Source organism: Pseudonaja textilis, chromosome 5 (genome assembly GCF_049901715.1).
Source record: "Pseudonaja textilis isolate UNSWEBS1 chromosome 5, rPseTex1.2, whole genome shotgun sequence".
NCBI lineage: Eukaryota > Metazoa > Chordata > Lepidosauria > Squamata > Elapidae > Pseudonaja > Pseudonaja textilis.
The window spans coordinates 26130971-26151400 of record NC_141994.1 but is presented as its reverse complement, the minus strand read 5'-3'; the positions used below and the strand labels follow the sequence as shown (position 1 = coordinate 26151400).

Here is a 20430-nt window from a genome sequence, read left to right as displayed (position 1 = left end):
GGCTGGAAGACATCCACAGATATCAGAACACATACTAGTAAGGACGCCAAACTCAGAGAGATACAATAAACTAGAGATATTTTCACGCTTTGTTTCCAGCACTCGCCCATACGCATGTCCATCCTCTTATTCAGTTGCTGCAGCCCATGAAGAGGATCAAGGCCCTCTCCTCCCGAGTAGACCACGTCTCTCCCTTATCTTCTCCCTGCATGCCCTAGGATGGAGAGGGGATGGGCCTGGGTCCTCCTCTGACTGCCCGCTGGCCTCTGCCCTTCCCCAGCCTCTTCCACAACCTCCAGAGCCACACTTCCACTCCCTGTTGGCTGTTCCTCCTCTCCTTCACAGTCAGGGGCATGGCACTTTTCTTGCCATAGCTGTTAAATGAAACACTGTAGTTATTTAAGTTAGCAACATGGTTGTTAAGTGAATCTGGCTTCCCTGTTGACTTTGCTCAGCAGAAGGTTGCAATTGACAAACTAAATAAAATAAAAAATAAATAAATGGGATCATGTAGCTCCAGGACATTGCAACTGTCATAAATGTGGGTCAGTTGCCAAGGATCTGAATTTGGACCGCATGAATCTGGGGAATGCTGCAATGTTGTATGTGTGAAAAATGGTCATAAGTCTCTTTTTCTAGTGCCGTTTTAGCCTGGAATGGTCACTAAGCAAAAAACTGTTGTAAGTGGAGAACTACCTGCATGGTTACAATGTCCAGCTTTTCTGAGATGCAATTATTACATTTCTTTTCCTTTAACAGCTGTGTCCCAACGGTTATTATTTTGCCATTGATCCCAATGGCTATGTGCTGCTTCACCCAAATCTTCAACCAAAGGTATGGGATATCTTCTGGTTGCCATTTATTTCAATTTTCCATTGTTTTGCAAAAGGCATTTGAAAAGATCGTTAATTCTCCGAAGATTTTCAGTTTTCCCTGGTAACTTTGGTGCATGTTCAGAAGGTCTTTTGCTTTTATTTTATACTCTAAAGCAGGGGTCCCCAACCACCGGGCCCCGGACCGGTATCGGTCCGTGGAACATTTTCTACCGGGCTGCCGGTTTGCTGGGCGCCGCCATCTTGTTTTGATGAGAAAGTGCTTCCGGTGAGCTTTTCCGGTTCCAAAGCGGCGTTTGGGTCCTGAAGGAATCCTCGCGCCTTAGTCTCATCGAATGGGGGGCGGCTTCGAACAAAACTAAGGCGCGAGGATTCTTTCAGCACCCAAGGCAAGGTGAGCCGAGCGACTGTCCTGAAGCCGTCCCGAAGCCCATCGACAAAGGTACAAAGGAGGAGTTGAAGGTGGCAGGGAGAAGCAGGGGACGGCTGGCTGGCCGGTCGCTCGGCTCGCTTTGCCATGCGTGCTGATGCCGGTACCGGGCCGTGGATCATTTTGTGATCCGGTACCGGGCCATGGTACAAAAAAGGTTGGGGGCCACTGCTCTAAAGCTCCAAGGCCCATCTTTCTGTTGGATAAAATGGACCAAAGCGGAAGGTAAAAACCCTACTAAGAACTTCCATGCTCGAAGTAGCTGAAATCACAATAGGACATCGCTTTGATTTCAAGATCTAAAGAAAGACTGTTTTGAATTTCTTCAGTTTGTTGTCCAGTTTCTTTGGTTTATGGCCCAATACCTTATTTTTCTTAAATTCTTATTTGTGTACATGCTGAAACTGAATCTTGAAATGTGTATGTCCATTTGCTTGTCCAAAAACTGAACATAGTTTTTGACACCTCCTCTTTTGCTCTTCGAGTTTAACACACGTACAGTTGTTATGTAGACCAGCTTACATCTTTAGTAAACTCTAACTGTGCCTTATTTATATTTACACATACACACAGGCTCTGCTTTTTACATTTTTAAAAAATGTGTTTGAGGAGTTTTTAAACTCAAAGCATGTACAATACAATGAGCTTTTTATTTATAGCTTTGTGGATAGCTTTTATTCCCCTAACAACAAATTATCACTGTTCCTGAAACCCCGACAAGCCTTTTGAAACATGACCTATTTTTTTTCCCCTGCCTAAAAATTCACAGCAAAACACAGTTCTGCAACTGGTTTGTTTGACTTACAAGCAAATTATATCAACTTCTATTCATTTTATTTTTTTTAAAAAAAAAACTCATTCAATTTAATAGTGCTTACTTCCAAATCATTGTGGTAATTTTGCGGTCCTTTTTCTCCTGAAACTATTATTAGAATATAAAAACTCTAACTCTAAAAGTTCTGGGGGAAAAAAATCCTTTTATTCAACTGAATGATCTGGTTTGTGGGTTGGGCTATTAAAGTATAATTATGTAGTATTGAAATATGGCTACAATTACTTGAGCTGGTATAGTAGACCGTGTTGTAAAGCAGACATCCTTTTGCTTAGATGTTTATTATTTATTTAATTGGATGTCTTAAATTTGATTTCATCATGCAGAACAGGAGACTCCTGTCCACAATCAACTCGGATCTTTTAAAACAGGGAATTATTTGTAAAATAAGTTCTTGTGGAGGACCAGGGAGACTTTCAAAATAAGGTTGGACGTGGCCCATGGCTTTACCAACAGAATTGGGGTGGTGAAATGTAACACCCCCGTGGTTATGTTGGTTTCAATGGCACCTCCACTTGTAGCAAAGAACCCAGTGGAAATGCTTGCAGGGAATGAAACAATGCGTAGATGCCAAGCAGAACCAATATTTACAAATTACTATGAAACTGAAGGAAAGTATTATTTGGTAACCCAGCGAGTGATTCCTGCTAGTTGGTAATTCAGTAGGGAAATAACCTGATCCCAGCTCCTTTCTTTCTCTTGAGTAGCCAGTCATTTTAATGTTGAAAATTGGGATTCGGTTCTGAGTTGCTGGATCGAAGAGGCAGGTTGTGCGCAAAGAGAGGAAGCGCACAATCACACTTGCAAGTCTCCATCTTGTTAGGGTTGTAGGTGTCAGGGTTCCAAGTAATGAATCCATACATTGGTGGGATTCAAATTGTTTTACCACTGGTTTGGTGGACATGGCTTGGTGGGCGTGGTGGCTTGGTGGCTTGTGGGCCTGCACATAGCTCTCCCCATACCAGCTGAGACCTGCAGCGCCAATCAGCTGAGAGGATAAAAAAGAGAAAAGCGCAGGTGTGGGTGGAAGGGCCGATCCTTCACTTCTCTCTTCTTTTTCCTCTCAGCTGATTGTTTTTTTCCTATTCTCAGCTGATCATCAGAAGCTTTTTTTTAACTACTGGTTCAGCTAAACCAGTCTGAACCGGTAGCATACCACCACTGAATCCATAGCAACCAAAACTCCAAGGCATGTAGATTCCTCAAATAATACTTTTATTGGAATTATCATATTGGCACATATCTGGTGAAAACCAAGTCTAAAGATTCTCGTGTTTTTCACCTCATTGAAAGCAAAAGTTTGTCTTTCTCAAAACAATCAGTGACATGGTCCAATCCTGATGCTGTCTGGTTGTTTGGTGACATCACTCCACCTTCCTCCAACCAGGTGCGAGAATGTCCTTGGTTCCCAAGAGAAAGTATTTTGTTTTGGCTACAAAATCCCAGCTCTCTAAAAAATCTGCCTCCCTATTCCTCAGCTTGAGTATGACAACACTGAAGCTTCCAAGATGGCTTCAGTTAGGTCAACTTCAGCATTGATGGGAGGTGTGTTGTAATGCTTGTTCTTCACATCCTAGTTGAGATACTTAGCTTCCAGTCCATCACACATAAAGCTATGGGTTACAGGGATAGGGGTTTATTCACAAGGAGTTGTCTCCCTCCACAGTCTATTAGTGAAGCACCTCACCTAAGTTAATGTGATCTGTGCCATTTTTAAATCATCTATCTGTCCTCGTTGCTCAGATAGCAAAATATTCTCTCTCTATTGAGTACCTTCAGTTGGAATCAAAGATGTCATGTCGAAGTTTGGTCTCAGAGATCTAGGACAACTCAACAACTCATTGTGGGACAAGAGTTACACTAAAATAGAAGAAACAGTAGAATAGAATCATTCAAGAAAGGATGCCGAAGGAGGGACAAAATGAAATGTAAATGACAAAAATTAAAATCTTTTTTGAATTCTTTTAAATAATTCAACTGAATGGTTGAATTGTTCCCTCAGTGAGTTGTTCCGTGCCGAGCTGGCCATGGCAAGTTGTCCGATGGTGAGCTAGCTGTGGTGAGGTGGCCATGGCAAGTTAACCATGGCGAATTGGCTGTGGCAAGTTGATGATGGCAAACTGGTAATGGCAAGTTGTCCCATTATGGATCTGATTGCCAAATTGCTCAGAATTTTAGATTAGAAGAATGAGGGTTGTTAGTAGAAATTAGAATGAGAATGAGTAGAATGAGGGTTGTTAGTAGAAATTGACTGCCATGTGGAAACGCCATATGAATAGATGCTGTTCTGTTGCTTTAGCACATTGGTGTGGGCATCCCCAAAGTTAAACAGAGGAGACCCTATGTCCAGGTAACTACGAATGGAAGTGACTAATGGTGTGGTCGAAGCTATTTTAGCTGCCTGGGAGAAATCTAAAGTAGGCTGTTCAACCAGCAGTTTTTCTCTAACGCATGAAGCTCGCAAAATTAAGTATCAATGCCTCTAGGAGATGTTCCTTCAAGTGAAAGCTTTTGTTTGTTCAGTTGAATTCGTGCTTTATCCTTTGCAGAAAAGCCTCAAAATGCAGCAGATTAATTATTGTGAAGTTGATATAACACTTGAGGAAGTATGCAAGGTTTTACGTTTGAAACTGACCACTGATAGAATTCTAAAGTAGATACTACAAGACTTTCAAATGCATCCTTGTGACTTTTTTTGACCATGTCTGCAGCTGTGATGACTCGGGGCATGGCGCAAAGGCAACATAGTCAGATAAGCAATAAGAGTCCCTTTAATATCTCCACCTTTGCCCCCAATGTCCAGGTTACCTTCTGACTGGAGAAAAACTCTCACAGGAACAGTCTTTAACTGCAGAAAATTAAATCCAAAACATGGTCAACACAAACTGTAACTTAAAGTCCAAACAAGCCAAACTGAAGTAATTAGTTTGGCAGGGCAGGAGCAAGAATTTCAGACTTGAAGGCACAGCAAAACTCACATAGTTGCGAAGATGCCAGGAGCACAGATAAGTCATGACAACACAGGATAAAGTAACCTTTGCTTCCAGCAGCTGCTGCACGCAGCCTGCCTTTCTTATTAACTGTTTTCCCAGTTGTGGCTAATGAAGGGAATCAGGGCCCTTTCCTCCCCCGTAAGCCACGCAAGCCACGTTGCTCCCTTTTCCATTCTTCCCTGTGTGTCCTAGGATGAAGAGAGGGTGGGCCTGGGTCTTCCTCTGAACTCCCTCTCCCTTGTTCTACCTCTGTCCTACTCTGCCCAGCCAGACTTTGCCCTTCCCCAGCCTCCTCCACAGCCAATGGAGCCACACTCCCACCCCCTGTCATCTGTCCAGCTTCCTCCTCGGATTCAGACTCTGACAGGGGCATGACAGCAGCCGACTGAAATCTGTGAGGCTTAATTAAGTATTGACTAACTTAAACCCCATTAATTTCAGCAGAATTACTCTTCTAAGCATGGTTAGCTGTTGAAATCTGTATTGCGACTGCCTTATAATTTTCTCTGGGGATTTTGTCTTATACAAATGGTCCTTGACTTATGACCACAAATGAGCCCCAAACATCTGTTTGTTAAGTGAGACATTTGTTAATGTGGATTTTATCCCATTGTACGATCTTTCTTGCCTCGGTCGTTAAGTGAAACTGCAGATGAAGTGAATCTGGCTTCCCCATTGATTTCACTTATCAGAAGGTGATCACATCATTTTTGGGATGGTCATAAATATGGGCCAGTTGCCAAACATCTGAATTTTGATCACATGGTGGTCTGGACAGATCGTAACTGTGAAAAATGGTCATAAGTCACCTTTTTTCAGTGCCACTGTAAATTGGAACAGTCACTAAACAAACTAATGTAAGTCAAGGATTATCTGTATACATAACACCTGCCTTGTTTCTGATATCTGCATGTATGTCAACATTTTATTATTTATTGTTTGCATTTGGGGAATGCTTGACACGAAAGGTTATGATTTGCAAATGTTACATTGCCGATTTTTAAAAACATGTCATTGCTATTCCCCTCCCCTCCAGTTCTGTTGATCTGAGTTGATTCATTTCACTGCCAAATTTAATAGTCCCTTGTTTCGATGAGTACAATTTTAGCAACTGTAATGTCACAGCAGGAGGTTCAAGTAATCTGCATTGATTAAAATTTCTCTACTTCATTCAGTTTAAATATTCTCATATCTAAGATATGATATATCTCATATAATAACTTAAATGCTTTCTGTAAAAAGTATCAACCAACTGAAGACAAGATCAATCTAATAAAATAGATTATATATTTGGTTCCTGAAGAATATCAGTAGCATTTTTCCACCCCAGCATGCTGGGGTTGTAGTGAAACTACATGCAGATGAATCTTTTTAATAAAGATGTTCAGAATTGAACCAATTTTTAACCTACAAAGTTCCTTTTCTTTAACGGAAGAAAAACAGTTCTATTCTTTTTTTAATTCTTCCTTTTTGTCCATCCTGCCCCCCTTTTATTTCAAAATTGAGTTTGTTTCCACCTTTGCATAACGAGGTCTTTGATTTCTGATGCTCCTGTTTGGAAAGGAGATATCATTATTATTATTTTCTTCTAATATATATGTGTTATCACTGTGAAGTTATGTCTGTTTCTTTGCTTGTATTTTCTGGATATAAAATGTTTTGAATTTTATGTAGAGCAAGAAAGGAGTCTCCAGATATTTCCTCATCATGAAACCAAGCAAATTAATTCCTGTTTCCCCAGTTGTCTCCCTCTTTTTGAATAAATTAATGATGCTTTTTAACTGAGCCTATTTCATAGTGTCTATGTGGACATATAGTTTCCTTGGTTGGTGGAAGTGATGCCTCCATTGGGATTTTAGGATTTTTTTATTTAAGTATTTAACCTGATTTAAAGCCTTGAAATTCTTTGACAATCTTTCTTTGAAACAGTAAGCAGTCTGACTCTGCTTAGCTTCTGAACCCAGAGAAGTTTTCCCATATATTATCAACCCTGAAATTCATTTTCTCTTTTCTTTCTCCTTCCTTCCTTCCTTCCTTCCTTCCTTCCTTCCTTCCTTCCTTCCTTCCTTCCTTCCTTCCTTCCTTCCTTCTTTCCTTCCTTTCTGGCTTTCTGGCTTTCTGGCTTTCTTTTGCTCTTTCTTTCTTTCTTTCTTTCTTTCTTTCTTTCTTTCTTTCTTTCTTTCTTTCTTTCTTTCTTTCTTTCTTTCTTTCTTTCTTTCTTTCTTTCTTTTATCCATTCATCCATCCGTTCATTCATTTGCTATATCAATCTTCTATATCTTCTACAGAGATCTTTCTTTGTAATAATTCCAGCTTAAATCTAAAGAGTACATGTAATTATAATTGTACTAGTTCTACAGAAAGGTAAGTAGGTACAGAAGTAGGTACAGTAAGTAGGTACAGTTCTACAGAAAGGTAAGTTGGATGAGTGCTGTTAGTTTTAGATTCTTATCAGGAAATGTTTATTATATGCTGCTTTGAAATCTTCTTCAGAATCCGAAATCTCAGGAACCCGTGACTCTGGATTTTCTGGATGCAGAGTTGGAGAATGACATTAAAGTTGAGGTACGTTGGAGTCATCATTTGAGATTTTCCATGATGACAATACAAGTTAGTTCTGAAGCAAATACAAAGGTCAGCAGCCATCTTAGGCATTTGGGGCTCAATTTTTTTTATAGCATCTAATTTTTCTTTTGTGCCTCTTGATGGCCCAGTATTCTTAAGACAGCATTCTTCAGAAGAAATTTGTAAGAATATTTTGTCATGAAGGAATTAGGCAAATGTCCTAATTGTCTTCCAGAATTCAACATAAAATTTAGGGGGAGGGATAAGTTTCAAAAATTAAGATGGAGGGCACGACACTGTGACCAACATTTTGTCTTTTTAGATACAAGTGACAGTAACACATGAACTAAAGGTTAGACTTTGAATATGAGCCAATCTACCATCTTGAAGTTTTTGACTCTCCTTCCCCTGGACACCTCTGATAGGCAACATTAATAAGATTGTTACCCAGTCAGCTTTCATGATCTAACAAGCAATCATTCTTTGCCATAACTCATACAAAAAGTTGGATTTTTATTGTTTTGCCTCCTGGAGTTTTATCCGTTTGGCTATGTTAGCATATCACCATAGTGTAAATGTGTTTTTTAGCCAATACAGGGACAAATAAGGGGTACAAAATCATAAAAACATATATAAAGAATGTAACAGCAAAGCTTTAAACCTGATGGGGAATGACGGATTTTAGGGTCTTTCTTAAGAATTTTCAAGAATTTAGATAAATCAAAGGTAACAGAGGAAGGAACGGTACTTCAGCTAAGATTTCAAACAGTTCCTGTAATATCTGCAAAAGACATTCGATATTGATTAAATCTGTGGTTCAATTAATTGGTTGGGAAGAAGAGAAAATAGAATCAGAAATACATGAACTATAGAATAAATTCTCTATTTGCATAGAAAAAACTACTGAGAAATGTTTAACTTCACTTTGTAGGAAGAAAAACAACTACAGATAAAAGATATTGTGAACTTAATGCATGGCAAATTTTCCTATCTAATGTAGATTGAACTATGACTAAAATATATATAATAATTACTTGTTGTCCCTGAAAATTAATGACAACATTCAATGGTTCTTTGATTATCACATTTGATTAAAGTTTATGAAAACATTTCTTCTTGTAATATTTAGAACATGGTCAGAAGGAACAATGCTTACAATAGCACTAGCAGTAGCCCTTAGACTTATATACCGCTTCACAAGGCTTTACAGCCCTCTCTAAGTGATTTCCAAAGTCAGCTACTTGCCCCCCAACAATCTGGGTCCCCATTTTACCTACCTCAGAAGGATGGAGGGCTGAGTCAACCTTGAGCCAGTTAGGATCGAACTCCTGGCAGTGAGCAGTGAATTAGCCCGCAATACTGCATTCTCACAACTGTACCACCAGGGCTTAGAATAGCAATAGCACTTAGACTTACATACCTCTTTATAGTACCTTACAGCCCTCTCTAAGCAGTTTACAGAGTCAGCCTCTTGCCCCCAACAATTTGGATCATCATTTTAGTGATCTTAGAAAAATGGAAGGCTGAGTTAACCTTCAAGCCAGTCAGGATCGAACTGCTGGCAGTAGACAGTGAGTTAGCCTGAAATACCGCATCATAAAGAAGTATGAAGTGACTTCTTAATTTTCTTAACCTGTAGATTCGGAAAAAGATGATTGATGGTGAAAGTGGCGACAGGACCTTTCAAACACTGGTCAAATCTCAAGATGAGGTGAGAATACAAAGATTTGCTTTCTGAGAAAAAGAAATAAGTTGGCTAAATGGACGTAAAACAAAAATGGCGGAAAGTTAAGGCTCTAATAGTCACAAGTCCAGAGCTAGAAAATTAGAAAGTGGATCATGGCAGGTGCTCATAGGGAACAAAAACACAAGATTCCTCTTCCTTCCAAGCCTATCCTTTTAACTATTACACAAATATAGGTAGTCCTTGACTTACGACAGTTCATTTAATGACTGTTCAAAGTTACAACAGTACTGAAAAAGGTGATTCATGGCCATTTTTCACATGACATCCCCATGGTCACATAATCAAAATTCATGTGCTTGACAACTGACTCATATTTATGATGATTGCAGTGTCCCAGGGGGGTCATGTGATCCCATTTTGTGACCTCCTGACAAGCAAACCCACATTCATTTAACAACGGTGATACTAACTTAACAACTGCAGTGATTCACTTAATGGCAGTGGCAAGAAAGATGGTTTAATGGGGCAAAATTCACTTAACAACTGTCTTGCTTAGTAACAGAAATTTGGGGCTCAATTATGATTGCAAGTCAAGGACTGCCTGTATATGTATGTTTGACTAGTTCCCATCTCTTGGGGAAGTGGGAAATCTTCACACTAACGTTTGTGAAGTTGCAAGAAGAAAATGAAATATTTGTCAGGTTTCCCAGTGATGAAAACCATTTAAAAAGAAAAGAGCAAAGTCCATCTTTCAAAACAATTTCTTTTATTTAGGAAAGCATCAAATTGGCAATGTCTGTTGTAATTCCAGATCTGACACAACTTCACAATTACACCACACATTATTGGAAGTTAGAAACAGCCCCCAAAAGTCACATTCTCCAATAGAAGTAAATCAATGTTGCCTGGTGTCATCACCTCCAGGTCTCAGCAGGGTCAGCTTTTGTTCCCATGGGAAGAAGAACCACCTAGCCTAAACAACTCTCTCTATCTCCACTCCTCCCAAGCCTGAAACCCTTCCCCCCAAAACCAGCAAAGAGAAAGAAAGAAAGAAAGAAAAGGAATATATAATAAGGCTAAATAAAGTGGCTACACATATGTCAATTTCAGGCTTGACAATATTATTGAGTGATTCCCTCCCATTCCACTTAAAACATATACGTATATATCAAATCGAATAATTTTGATTGCAAACTTTGTTCAGGATGTTCACAGCTAAGTGAATACCGAAAGCTGCTTTGGGGAATTCCAAAAAGTCAGAATCTGTTCATGCCTCAACTGTTTACGGATTATTACCTATTATAATTTTTCTGAATATTATTAGGAAGCCCACAATGCAGCTGCTGAACAATTCTTAGCTTTTCATGAAATCATTGTTTCTGGTTATAATGCTACTATATGCTACCGGGAGCCAGGAGTTGTTGTGATAAATGATGAAAACTGAATAACTCCATTCTTTGGGGATATATTAACTCTGATTAAATCTCCACCAAGCGTCAGGAGACCTTCCAAAATTCTCCATTGTATTGCCTGCTCCATTCATCCCATTCTGTAATTAAACAAGCTGAAATGTTCAGATTAATGTTTGCAATGCCAGGATCAAGCTTGCATTCATCCTTCAAAGGATGTGAGTCGTAATGATCCTAAAAGAGGAATGAACAACACCAGGTCAATTTTCACCTCCCTGATCTTTGAAATTGCATCCAGGATTGTTGGTCCCAAATGGCCAGAAATAATATTGACTGGAAATTCATTAAAGCAATGCAATAGTTCAGATCGAATCTTTTCACAGAACTGCAGACAGAAGCATCCTTCGTGTTGTGTTAATTTTTTTTTTTTTAATGATAAATGCAGCATCACAATGGAAGCTCCATCCTACTTGGACTTGATTGCCTGCCCCTGTCACCTTTAGTTGCAGCTAAGTCATTAATGAAAGTGGAAGGAAGTTACAGAAAGAGCAAACTACTTTAGGGATTGGTGAGCTGTATTCCAGATGCTGTCATACACCAGGGAAATTGGGAGATTCAGGTAGTTTAAATAAGCATAAAGATTTACTGCAAGCTTAAGCTCTCTGCAAGAATCTGGCCAACTAACACTCAAGGGAAATGAGCGGGAGATAAGAAAAGCATTCAAGGTGGGCTGGACTTAGCTTTCTTGTGGGCATGCAGAGACTTGTGACTTATGACACATTTGACCTCTCCCTTGGGCTCAGCTTGGTCATCTCTTACATCTGCTTTCAATAACAAAGATTTCATTAGCTTCAATCACATTAATGTTCCTAAATATCTTTTATTTGAATTATTATTCATTGGAGTCCATCTTAGCTGAAGAAGATTGTCCAAACGCAGCACCAAATTGAACAATTTAAACAATCAGATTTTTCTACTTTAATAAAACACTTTTCAAAATAGAAATCTGCACATTAGCTTCTGAACGAATTATGGGTTTTGTCCTAATGGGCTGAGATATAATGATCCTTGGTTCACTTTTCAGCAAAGCTTGATTCTTGAATCGTATGGCATGCTTAAGCTTTCCTGAGATTCTTGATAAAATGTTGAAATTCATTTCTAGGCAATAACTACAGTATTCAGCCAGTAGATGGCAGTGTTTACAAGTTTGGATCTATGCTCTTTTGTTCTAAGTAGAGTTTCTTGTTTCCTGTTACAGTCAAATGGTTTAGCAGTAAAGCACATAGTGATTGTTCTCTTTGTGTGATCTGTGGTGTTATATATAAGCAAAATTTTTAACATAAAATGATTTTTCTGGCCTATTTTTTTGCAGCGTTATATTGATAAAGGCAACAGAACGTACACATGGACTGCTGTGAATGGCACAGATTACAGGTAATCAATTAGGAATATTTTTTTTTTCAAAACAAAAAGGTTAAAATGCCATTGTTCCTGACATTTCAATAGTAAAAGCATCCTATGATATCTGTTGGATGGCTAGCTTGCTCTGCAACTTTCTGAAAAACAGGATGAAAATCAAGGTAGAATCTTTTTCCTCTTATTCCTTTGTAACCAGTTTGTCTTTGGAAAAGTTTCTGTGGAAAATGATTTAGGCTGCCTGGTGCAAATATCTGTGAATATTTAATCTTTCCCTAAGGATTTTGGATAATTCTTCTCTAAGTTCCTCTTTAGTCCTCGTCTTTCTTTTCCCCTAACCTTTTCAAAAGGTAGAAAGGTAGGAGAATTTTCCCTGACCTTAGAGATAAATTGATTCTAGGGGCACCAAAGATGCTATCCCAAGCATCTATATGCAGCCTTTAACTGATATTTTTCATTACTCAGGCAAACACTTATTAATTACCTATTAATTAATCCTTGGTTGTAAAAACAGAGGCATAGAATCAAAATCATGTGAAGTATTAGTACTGCTTTATAAAGCCTTAGTAAGGCCACACCTGGAATACTACATCCAGTTTTGGTCACCATATAGCAAACAAGATATAGCTGTTTTAGGCATATATCAACCATGGGAAGTTAGGCTGAAAATTGCAATAAATAGAAGGCCTTTTCTGCACTGGAGTTGAAATTCCAGACATTCAAAGGGTTCCCCCAATTATTTTTCCATGCTTTCGGTACCAAATTAGGAATAAGTCGTGCTGTAAACAAAAACCTGGTGCTAAAAAAGGAGGTGGTACAAGCCACCTTTCATGCATCATGGAAGTTGATTTGAATTCTGCACATTTGGCAGAAAATTGATGGTCCTTATAGTCCCAATTATACAATTCTTTCTGGCCTTGACAACATAAGCCACCCAGAGTTGTTTAGCTATGAGATGGACAGGGAAATAAATTTCATAAATAAATCAGTAAAATAAACATTCCTGTAGCCAGAAAACTATCCAGGTCATTTACGGTTTTCCAAAATTCTATTATTCTTGCAATGATAGAGGGTAGGTGCCACATCTCAGTGCATTTAAATGGAAATCCTTCCTCATCAACACTTCTGGTGATGGATTGTCCTGCAGCAATTGAAAGAATGAATTCATGGAGTGGCAATTTCTCTCCAAAGTTAATGCTGACATTTGCTCATTAGCCACCATTGTTTTTCCGTTTCCTCGCTCTGAACTGTAAACAGCAATTTCTCCTGACTTATTACTCTCCCTTTCTCAATGCTGCTTTGCATATGTAATATTTCTGCCCAATATTTCTGAAAGATCTTTTGAATTTGGAAAACAATAGCTGTGAAATCTCCTGGGAGCCTCAAGGCAATAGGCTTATTTATACACACAATTATAGTTTTCAATTAGTTCCATTTTTTTCCCTAGCAGGAACTGGGAATGGGAAGGAAAATCTCCCTGATTTCCCTTGGCAAATATTAGTGAAAAGATGTCACACGAGATAATTAATAATTCTTCTTCGAGCAGATTAAGTGACAGCCATAATGGTAATGACAAGAGTTATAGCTCAAGAGTCTACAATTTCTTCTTAATGCTAATTTCAGCAGTTATCTCAGGAAATATTAAACAATAAGCATCCCACAGTAATAAAATGGTGATGAAGCCCAAGAGGATGTAAAATATTCATGATTTAAACATGATTTTGACAACAGTCTATAATCTCTGAGGCTATTTTCGATCTTTCACTGCCTTGTTTAGATATACAAATTAGTTATGTTTTAATTACGTCTTGAAGCCATGCCACCCAATTCAAAAGTCCTTGCATTTTTTTTCACTTCATGAACTATTATTATTTGGCATACGATGAGAACATGACAGAAGAGAAATAAACATATATACACAATCTATATAATTATAAGTCAAACTTCTGTGGGGATACGGCAATGGTCTTACTTCTGGATGTTCAATTAAACTATGCAGCAATCACTTGTGTTGCTTTGTGCAGAAATTCTAAGGAATCAGTGAATGCACATTGTGAGCAATTGTACAAAATATAACAATAGCAATAGCCCCTAGACTTATATACCACTTCACAGTGCTCTCTAAGTGGTTTACAGAGTCAGTCTCTTGCCCCCAACAATCTGGGTCCTCATTTTACCAACCTCAGAAGGATGGAAGGCTGAGTCAACCTTGAGCCAGTCAGGATCAAACTGCTGGCAGTTGGCAGAATTTGCCAGTAATACTGCATTCTAACCACTGCGCCACCACAATTCTTAGCAATAACAATAGCATTTAGACTTATTTACTTCCTAGTAATACTTTATAGCACTCGCTGAGCATTTACAATGTCAGCATAGTGTCCTCAACAATCTGGGTCCTCTTTTTACTGACCTCAGAAGGATAGAAGGCTAAGTCGACCTTGAGCTGGTCAGGATCGAACTCCTGACAGTGGGCAGCGAGTTAGCCTGCAATATGGCATTGTGACCACTGCACCAGTGTGTTTAATAGTTTGCATATCCGCCCTACAATTGCAACAGGGGGAATCTGATACGGGGCAGAGGCACTTCTTCCAGTATCACATTTTGTGATACTGGAAGAAGCATGAATAAAACAATAAAAAACAGCATTAAATAAGGAAGAAGTGAAAGCGATAAATGGAATCGGGGAAGGAATTGACTGAATAAAAACAGTGTTAGATAAGGGAGTAGTTTTCATTTTTGATACTCTGGAAAGGAATGGACCAAATAAAAGCATTCCGTCAAACCACACATCTATCATTTTGTCTGTAGTTTTCAGGTTTACATCTTAACCTGGGGAACTGCTGTTAAATCTCAAATGAATATCGGATTATTCCTTGATTATAATTGTTTGGTTTCTTTCACAGCTTGGCTTTGGTATTACCATCCTACAGCTTTTACTACATAAAAGCCAAGATTAATGAAACCTTAACTCAGGCAAAGTGTAAGTAACTGTGAACTGACTGTTACAGCCCAGTGAGAATGATTCTGCCTTTTTTCTTTTAACACAGCATTTTGAAAGCTTGTGAAATTCACTAATGTTCTCGTGATGTACCGCCCCCAATGCTACAGCAATGATTCCAAGCCTTTGTGCAAATATCCACGGAACAAAAAGTATTTTACCCAAGTAGAATACATTCTGTTACCCTACGGGCTTTAAGTACATCTTGATCTCATCTCATCTCTTGGTTTACCTACCCAGAGAATCATTGCTTTGCATATCCTCTGTTGTCTTTTGTAGGGTCTGATACTTTAGGCAATGTTTTGAATAGCTCACCAATGAGTTGCAAGTTGGGTAGTTGGAAAACTAGTGAAACTGATTTGTACGGTGCACCTAATACAGCTGCAGCCTGTGAAATACTTACTTCATGCTAGATGTTTATGGAGATTCTCTTAGACTAACTTGATTCTAACTTTAAATTTACACTAATCCGCATGCATTAAAACAGGGGTCTTCAAACTTGAGAGCTTTAAACTTGTGGACTTCAACTCCCAGAATTCCTCCTCCAGGATTAGGAATTCTTAGGAGGAATTCTGGGAGTGGAATTCCTAACTTAGGAATTTGGGGAGTTGAAGTACACAAATCTTAAACTTGCCAAGTATGAAGGCCCTTGTATTAAAATGTCTTATGGAAATTCTCTGTTATCCAGATCATGGTTGTCCCAAAGGGGCTATTTTTCAAGAGGCAACTGGACTTTCTGTTTTTTTCTTTGAAGACGGTTTGCTTCTCATCCAAGCGAAACATCTTCAAAGAAAGATGCTTCTTCTTCAGCACCAAAGAAGGTTCTTGGATGAGAAGTGAAAAGTCCAGAAAGTCCAGTTGCCTCTTGAAAAAAAAAACACCTTTGGGACATACATTAAAACGAAATGTCATTGCGTTCAGCTCTCGAAGGATCAATATACACTACATAAACACGACAAAATAAATAAATGATGCATATACCCACAAACCCACATATATTACATGACCCAATCATCCAGGTCGTGGTGGTCCCAAAAGTGCTTTGTCCAAAAGCAGTTGGACTTTCTTATTTTTCCTTATTTTGCTTCTCATCCAAAAAGCTTCTTCACCTCTGACTGAATGGTGGGGAATGGAAGGTTTGATACTCCTTGCAGACAGCTGGTCATTTGCATTCTTTGAGACAGTTGTTGAGGCCGCTTGGAGGTTTGTCCCTGTCCTCAGGGTCACCTGAGTGGTGAACATGGTTCCTGTAGTCTGCAATTTTTTTCTTCTGGAAATCCATTCCTACTCCTATAGCATTCCACTTTTCGAAAGGGACCTGGGCTTTCTTAAGTTTTTCCTTGAAGATGAGATTTACGTTCTTGATGCTTGAGTCCTGCTTCAGATTTACGACAGTTACAAGGTTGCAAAAGTTTTGCAACCTTGTGACCAGTTAATGGGGTCAAAGCCAGACTCAGTGTCACTAACTGAACAGCTGCAGTGGTTCACTTAACAACGGTGGCCAGAAAAGTCATAAAATGGGGCAAAGCTCCTTGAACAAACTTCTCACTGAGCTACGTAAATTCTGGGCTCAGTTGTGGTCGTACGTCGAGGACTAACTGTCCGTTAAAAAACCCTTGGCCAGAAACATGCACCAAAATTTCAGAAATACTGTTGTTTTATTTCCTCCAGAATACAGCTGTACAAAAACTGAACCTGCAATCTCTCTCTCTCTCTCTCTCTCTCTCTCTCTCTCTCTCTCTCTCTCTCTCTCTGCCACAATATTTTTATTCACGTGGCTAGTTGAATAAAATATTGGCTTGTGACCCCTTTTGTTTTACCCTGTTTTTTTTCCTGTTTTCTTGCCTTCTCTTTCTGATGGATTATCACAGTCTTAAAGGGCAAGTATATAACACTCTTGTTGCTAATTCCCCTTTGTGTATTATTGTTGTTGTTTGCCATTTGTATTTCATTTTTCCTCTTGGCTGCCACCCTTTGTACTGGTCCCTAAAAGTTTTTTTTTTTATTTCCCAATGCTGGTTGGGTATTATAGAGGCAAAAAAGCTAAATGTGTCTAAAATGGCATTACATCTCTCCTCCCTCTGGCCCATTTTTGTGCGTTACTAATCTTGTGACTACAGGGACGTGGTGGCTCAATAGCTAAATCGCTGAGCTTGTTGATCGAAAGGTCGGCAGTTCAGCAGTTCGAATCCCTAGTGCCACATAATGGGGTGAGATTCCATTACTTGTCCCAGCTTCTGCCAACCTAGCAGTTCGAAAGCACCTAAAAAATGCAAGTAGAAAAATAGGGACCACTTTGGTGGGAAGGTAACAGCATTCTGTGCACCTTCGGCATTTAGTCATGCCGGCCACATGACCATGGAGACATCTTTGGACAGCACTGGCTCCTCTTCAGCTTTGTAACAGAGATAAGCACTGCCCCCTAGAGTCAGGAACAACAAGCACATATGTGCGAGGGGAACCTTTACCTTTATCTTGTCACTCTCTGATCCTCATGTGTTTGCTCCTCTCCCTTGCTGTTTTTTGCAAACCATCTTCATTTTATTTCTGGTCTGGAGCCTTTATGCATTTCAGCAATCCTGAAATGCAATAACTCTCAGGTAAACTGAGTTAATTAGCACCCATTTTGCAAATGCAAATGAGTTTGGTTCTTCCATCCGGGTAGTTTCAATGGCGATGTGTCCAATCTGGGCATTCTTGACGGAGGTGGCAGAGAATGCATCCCACACTCATCGTCCCACAATTGCAAATGATACAAGGGCTGTTGTGATGTCACAGTGCTAATTCTGTTTCCTTTGTATGGCTTGCTTAAGGGCAGGGCTTGCATTGTGACATCACAACACACCCATTTCTTCACGTTCGCCCGAATCTCTGGATTCAGTCAATGCCTCTGACGATGATTCAGCTCACTTTTAAGTTGCAACAATTTTAGATTGTGGTTGTTTTTCCTAAGTTGCTGTTTTATAATTGGATCTATTCCACATCTAATATGAAAACATATAAGTTATGGTCATTAGGCAAAGAAGATGACCTGGTCATCTGAACACTAAATATGCTTGTGTTTCATCTCAGTTGTCTACGAAGACTGGCTACGGTGCTTTCCATAATCTATTGAATTAAATGTGGAATTCATCCAGGTGTTTTTGTGGCTAAACATTTTCGCCCATCGACCAATACTATCAAATGTTGAATTTACTTCATTTAACATTTTGCTTTTCTCTTTGCAGTTATTGCAACCCTCAAGCGAGAATCCTTTGACGAAGTTGGATATACGTTTTTAGCACCCAGGTTAGTCATTTTTGCCAGTCGATCTTCATGTTGCCAAATATTAAATAATATTTCTTGATTGATGTGTAATTACTTCTGGAGGAATAGGACTATCTAATAAAGTAGAGCAAGTCAAGATTAAGGCCCTATTGAATTTAAAGAATAGATTGTGAATAAATATTGCATCCAGTTTTGGGTGCTACGATATAAAAAAAAGATGTTGAGACTCTAGAAAGAATGCAGAGATTAGGGGTCTGGAGGCTAAAACACATGAGTTGCAGGAATTGGGTATGTCTCGTTTAATGAAAAGAAAGACTAGGGGTGATATGATAGTAGCTTGCCCAATGTAGCATTAGGGTGAGAATGTCATTTTTTCCATTTACTTTTTTAGGGACTACTGTAGCACAGTGAAAATAACAGACAATAATACTGTATTTCTTCAAAATTTCATTGAATTTATGGATCAATATTCACCCGAAAACCCTTCATGTAAGTATGGCCTTTTCAATAAATTGCTCTTCGACAATAACACATCAGTTTAATTTACACAATAATGGAGTGAAACACGTGGGAATGTTCTGAGATACAATAGATAGACCAAGATTTTACCAATCTTGTTCCTTTGCTAATAATTTATTAGTAGTAGATAAATTATCTTCCCTTCCCTTCCCTTCCCTCATCTCCTTTTCTCTCTCTCCTCTTCTCTCCTTTTCTCTTCTCTCCTTTTCTCTCTCTCTTCTCCTCTTCTGCCCTCCCCTCTCATCCTCCCCTCTCCCTTTCTCTTCTCTCTCTTCTCTTCTCCTTTTTTCATGGTAGGTAATGGTTTGGTGATGAGAGCTTTGTTGGATGCGGGCTTCACAAGTGACCTGGTCCAGAATTACTGGAGTAAGCAGGACCCGTGAGTATTCCTTCTTCGCTTCCTCTACCCCAGGCCATGAATAGCTCTATTATTTCTGAATCCTGATGCTACCTTCAGCTATCAGATCAGAATTTATTGTTTGAACAATCCAGCCAAAAGAAAGAACATGATAAAATGAAGAATCTTTTTTGTTCTGCTTTAGAGGAACATTCTAAATAAGCTCTCGAGGATCCTGTCCTGTCCTTCTCAATAGATGTTGATCTAAAAAAAAATTCTCTTTCTAGCGAGGGAATCACAGCACGCTTCGTGGCTACGGATGGAGGGATCACCAGAGTATATCCCAAAAGGTAAAAGAGGGTCATTTAATTTTCAGTAGGGGTGAGTTTGCTAATGAGTCATATGCTCAAACATCTGATTTGAGGCCAGAATTCCTGCAAAGTCCCACCAACATGGTGGGAATGAACAATTAAAATAATTGTAATGCAATAATTTGATCCTCCCTGCATAAAACACCTTAGCTGGGATCAATTTAAGAAAGGCTTCCTTTAAAACATGATACCAACTGCAGAGTATGTGGAACAATACCCTGGTTTAGATCTTCAAAGTAAACAAAAGATATGTTGATCTGTAAAGTCGCACTCTCAAAAAAGAAAGGGAAAATTGGTGAAAATTTCACCCAGGGGTTAGGAAAAAAAGAAAAGCTTGCTCAGTTCACTCGCGCTACTGCTCAGTCTTTCTCAATCCCTTCTTCCATCCAAATGTCCTAGCTTGGTCTGGCCATAATGGCTGTCTTCTTCTCCTGCTAGTTTGAGGGCTTCCTCTGGACCTGTGAGGGGTTGCTTTCCTCCTCATGATCCACGGAGCGTCCCCTCTTCTTTGTCACCTCTCCGGGGTGACTTTTGGCTCCCTGGGGGGCCTGCTGACAGGTAGAATTAGGCTGGATTAGCGGAGTCCCACTAACCCACTACCGTATTGCCATGATGTCAGCCTCTCCTCCTCCCCAGTACAGATCTTCAAACTAAACAAAAGATATGTCAATCTGGAAAGTTTGTAATGGTAATTCTCACGAAATCCAAAGTGTGAGTTTTAAAGCATACCAAAAAAAAAAAAAAGTTTAATCCTATTTATGTGGCAATAGTTT

The 20430-nt window shown here is 39.2% G+C and overlaps 1 protein-coding gene across 6 annotated transcripts in view; it reads left to right on the top strand.

Annotated features, from left to right (window-relative positions):
- Positions 1–20430, top strand: part of CACNA2D1 (calcium voltage-gated channel auxiliary subunit alpha2delta 1) — a 311501-nt gene that overhangs the window by 254367 nt on the left and 36704 nt on the right. For 4 of the 6 annotated variants that reach the window (XM_087934375.1, XM_087934373.1, XM_087934374.1 and 1 more), the window contains exons 18-27: positions 760–834; positions 4395–4445; positions 7582–7653; positions 9293–9364; positions 12122–12183; positions 15069–15145; positions 18391–18451; positions 18822–18919; positions 19247–19328; positions 19574–19636. In XM_087934375.1, coding sequence (XP_087790501.1) covers positions 760–834; positions 4395–4445; positions 7582–7653; positions 9293–9364; positions 12122–12183; positions 15069–15145; positions 18391–18451; positions 18822–18919; positions 19247–19328; positions 19574–19636 — 713 coding nt within the window. The remainder of the gene's footprint in view (positions 1–759; positions 835–4394; positions 4446–7581; positions 7654–9292; positions 9365–12121; positions 12184–15068; positions 15146–18390; positions 18452–18821; positions 18920–19246; positions 19329–19573; positions 19637–20430) is intronic. The other 2 variants (XM_087934376.1, XM_087934372.1) reach the window with 1 other exon arrangement.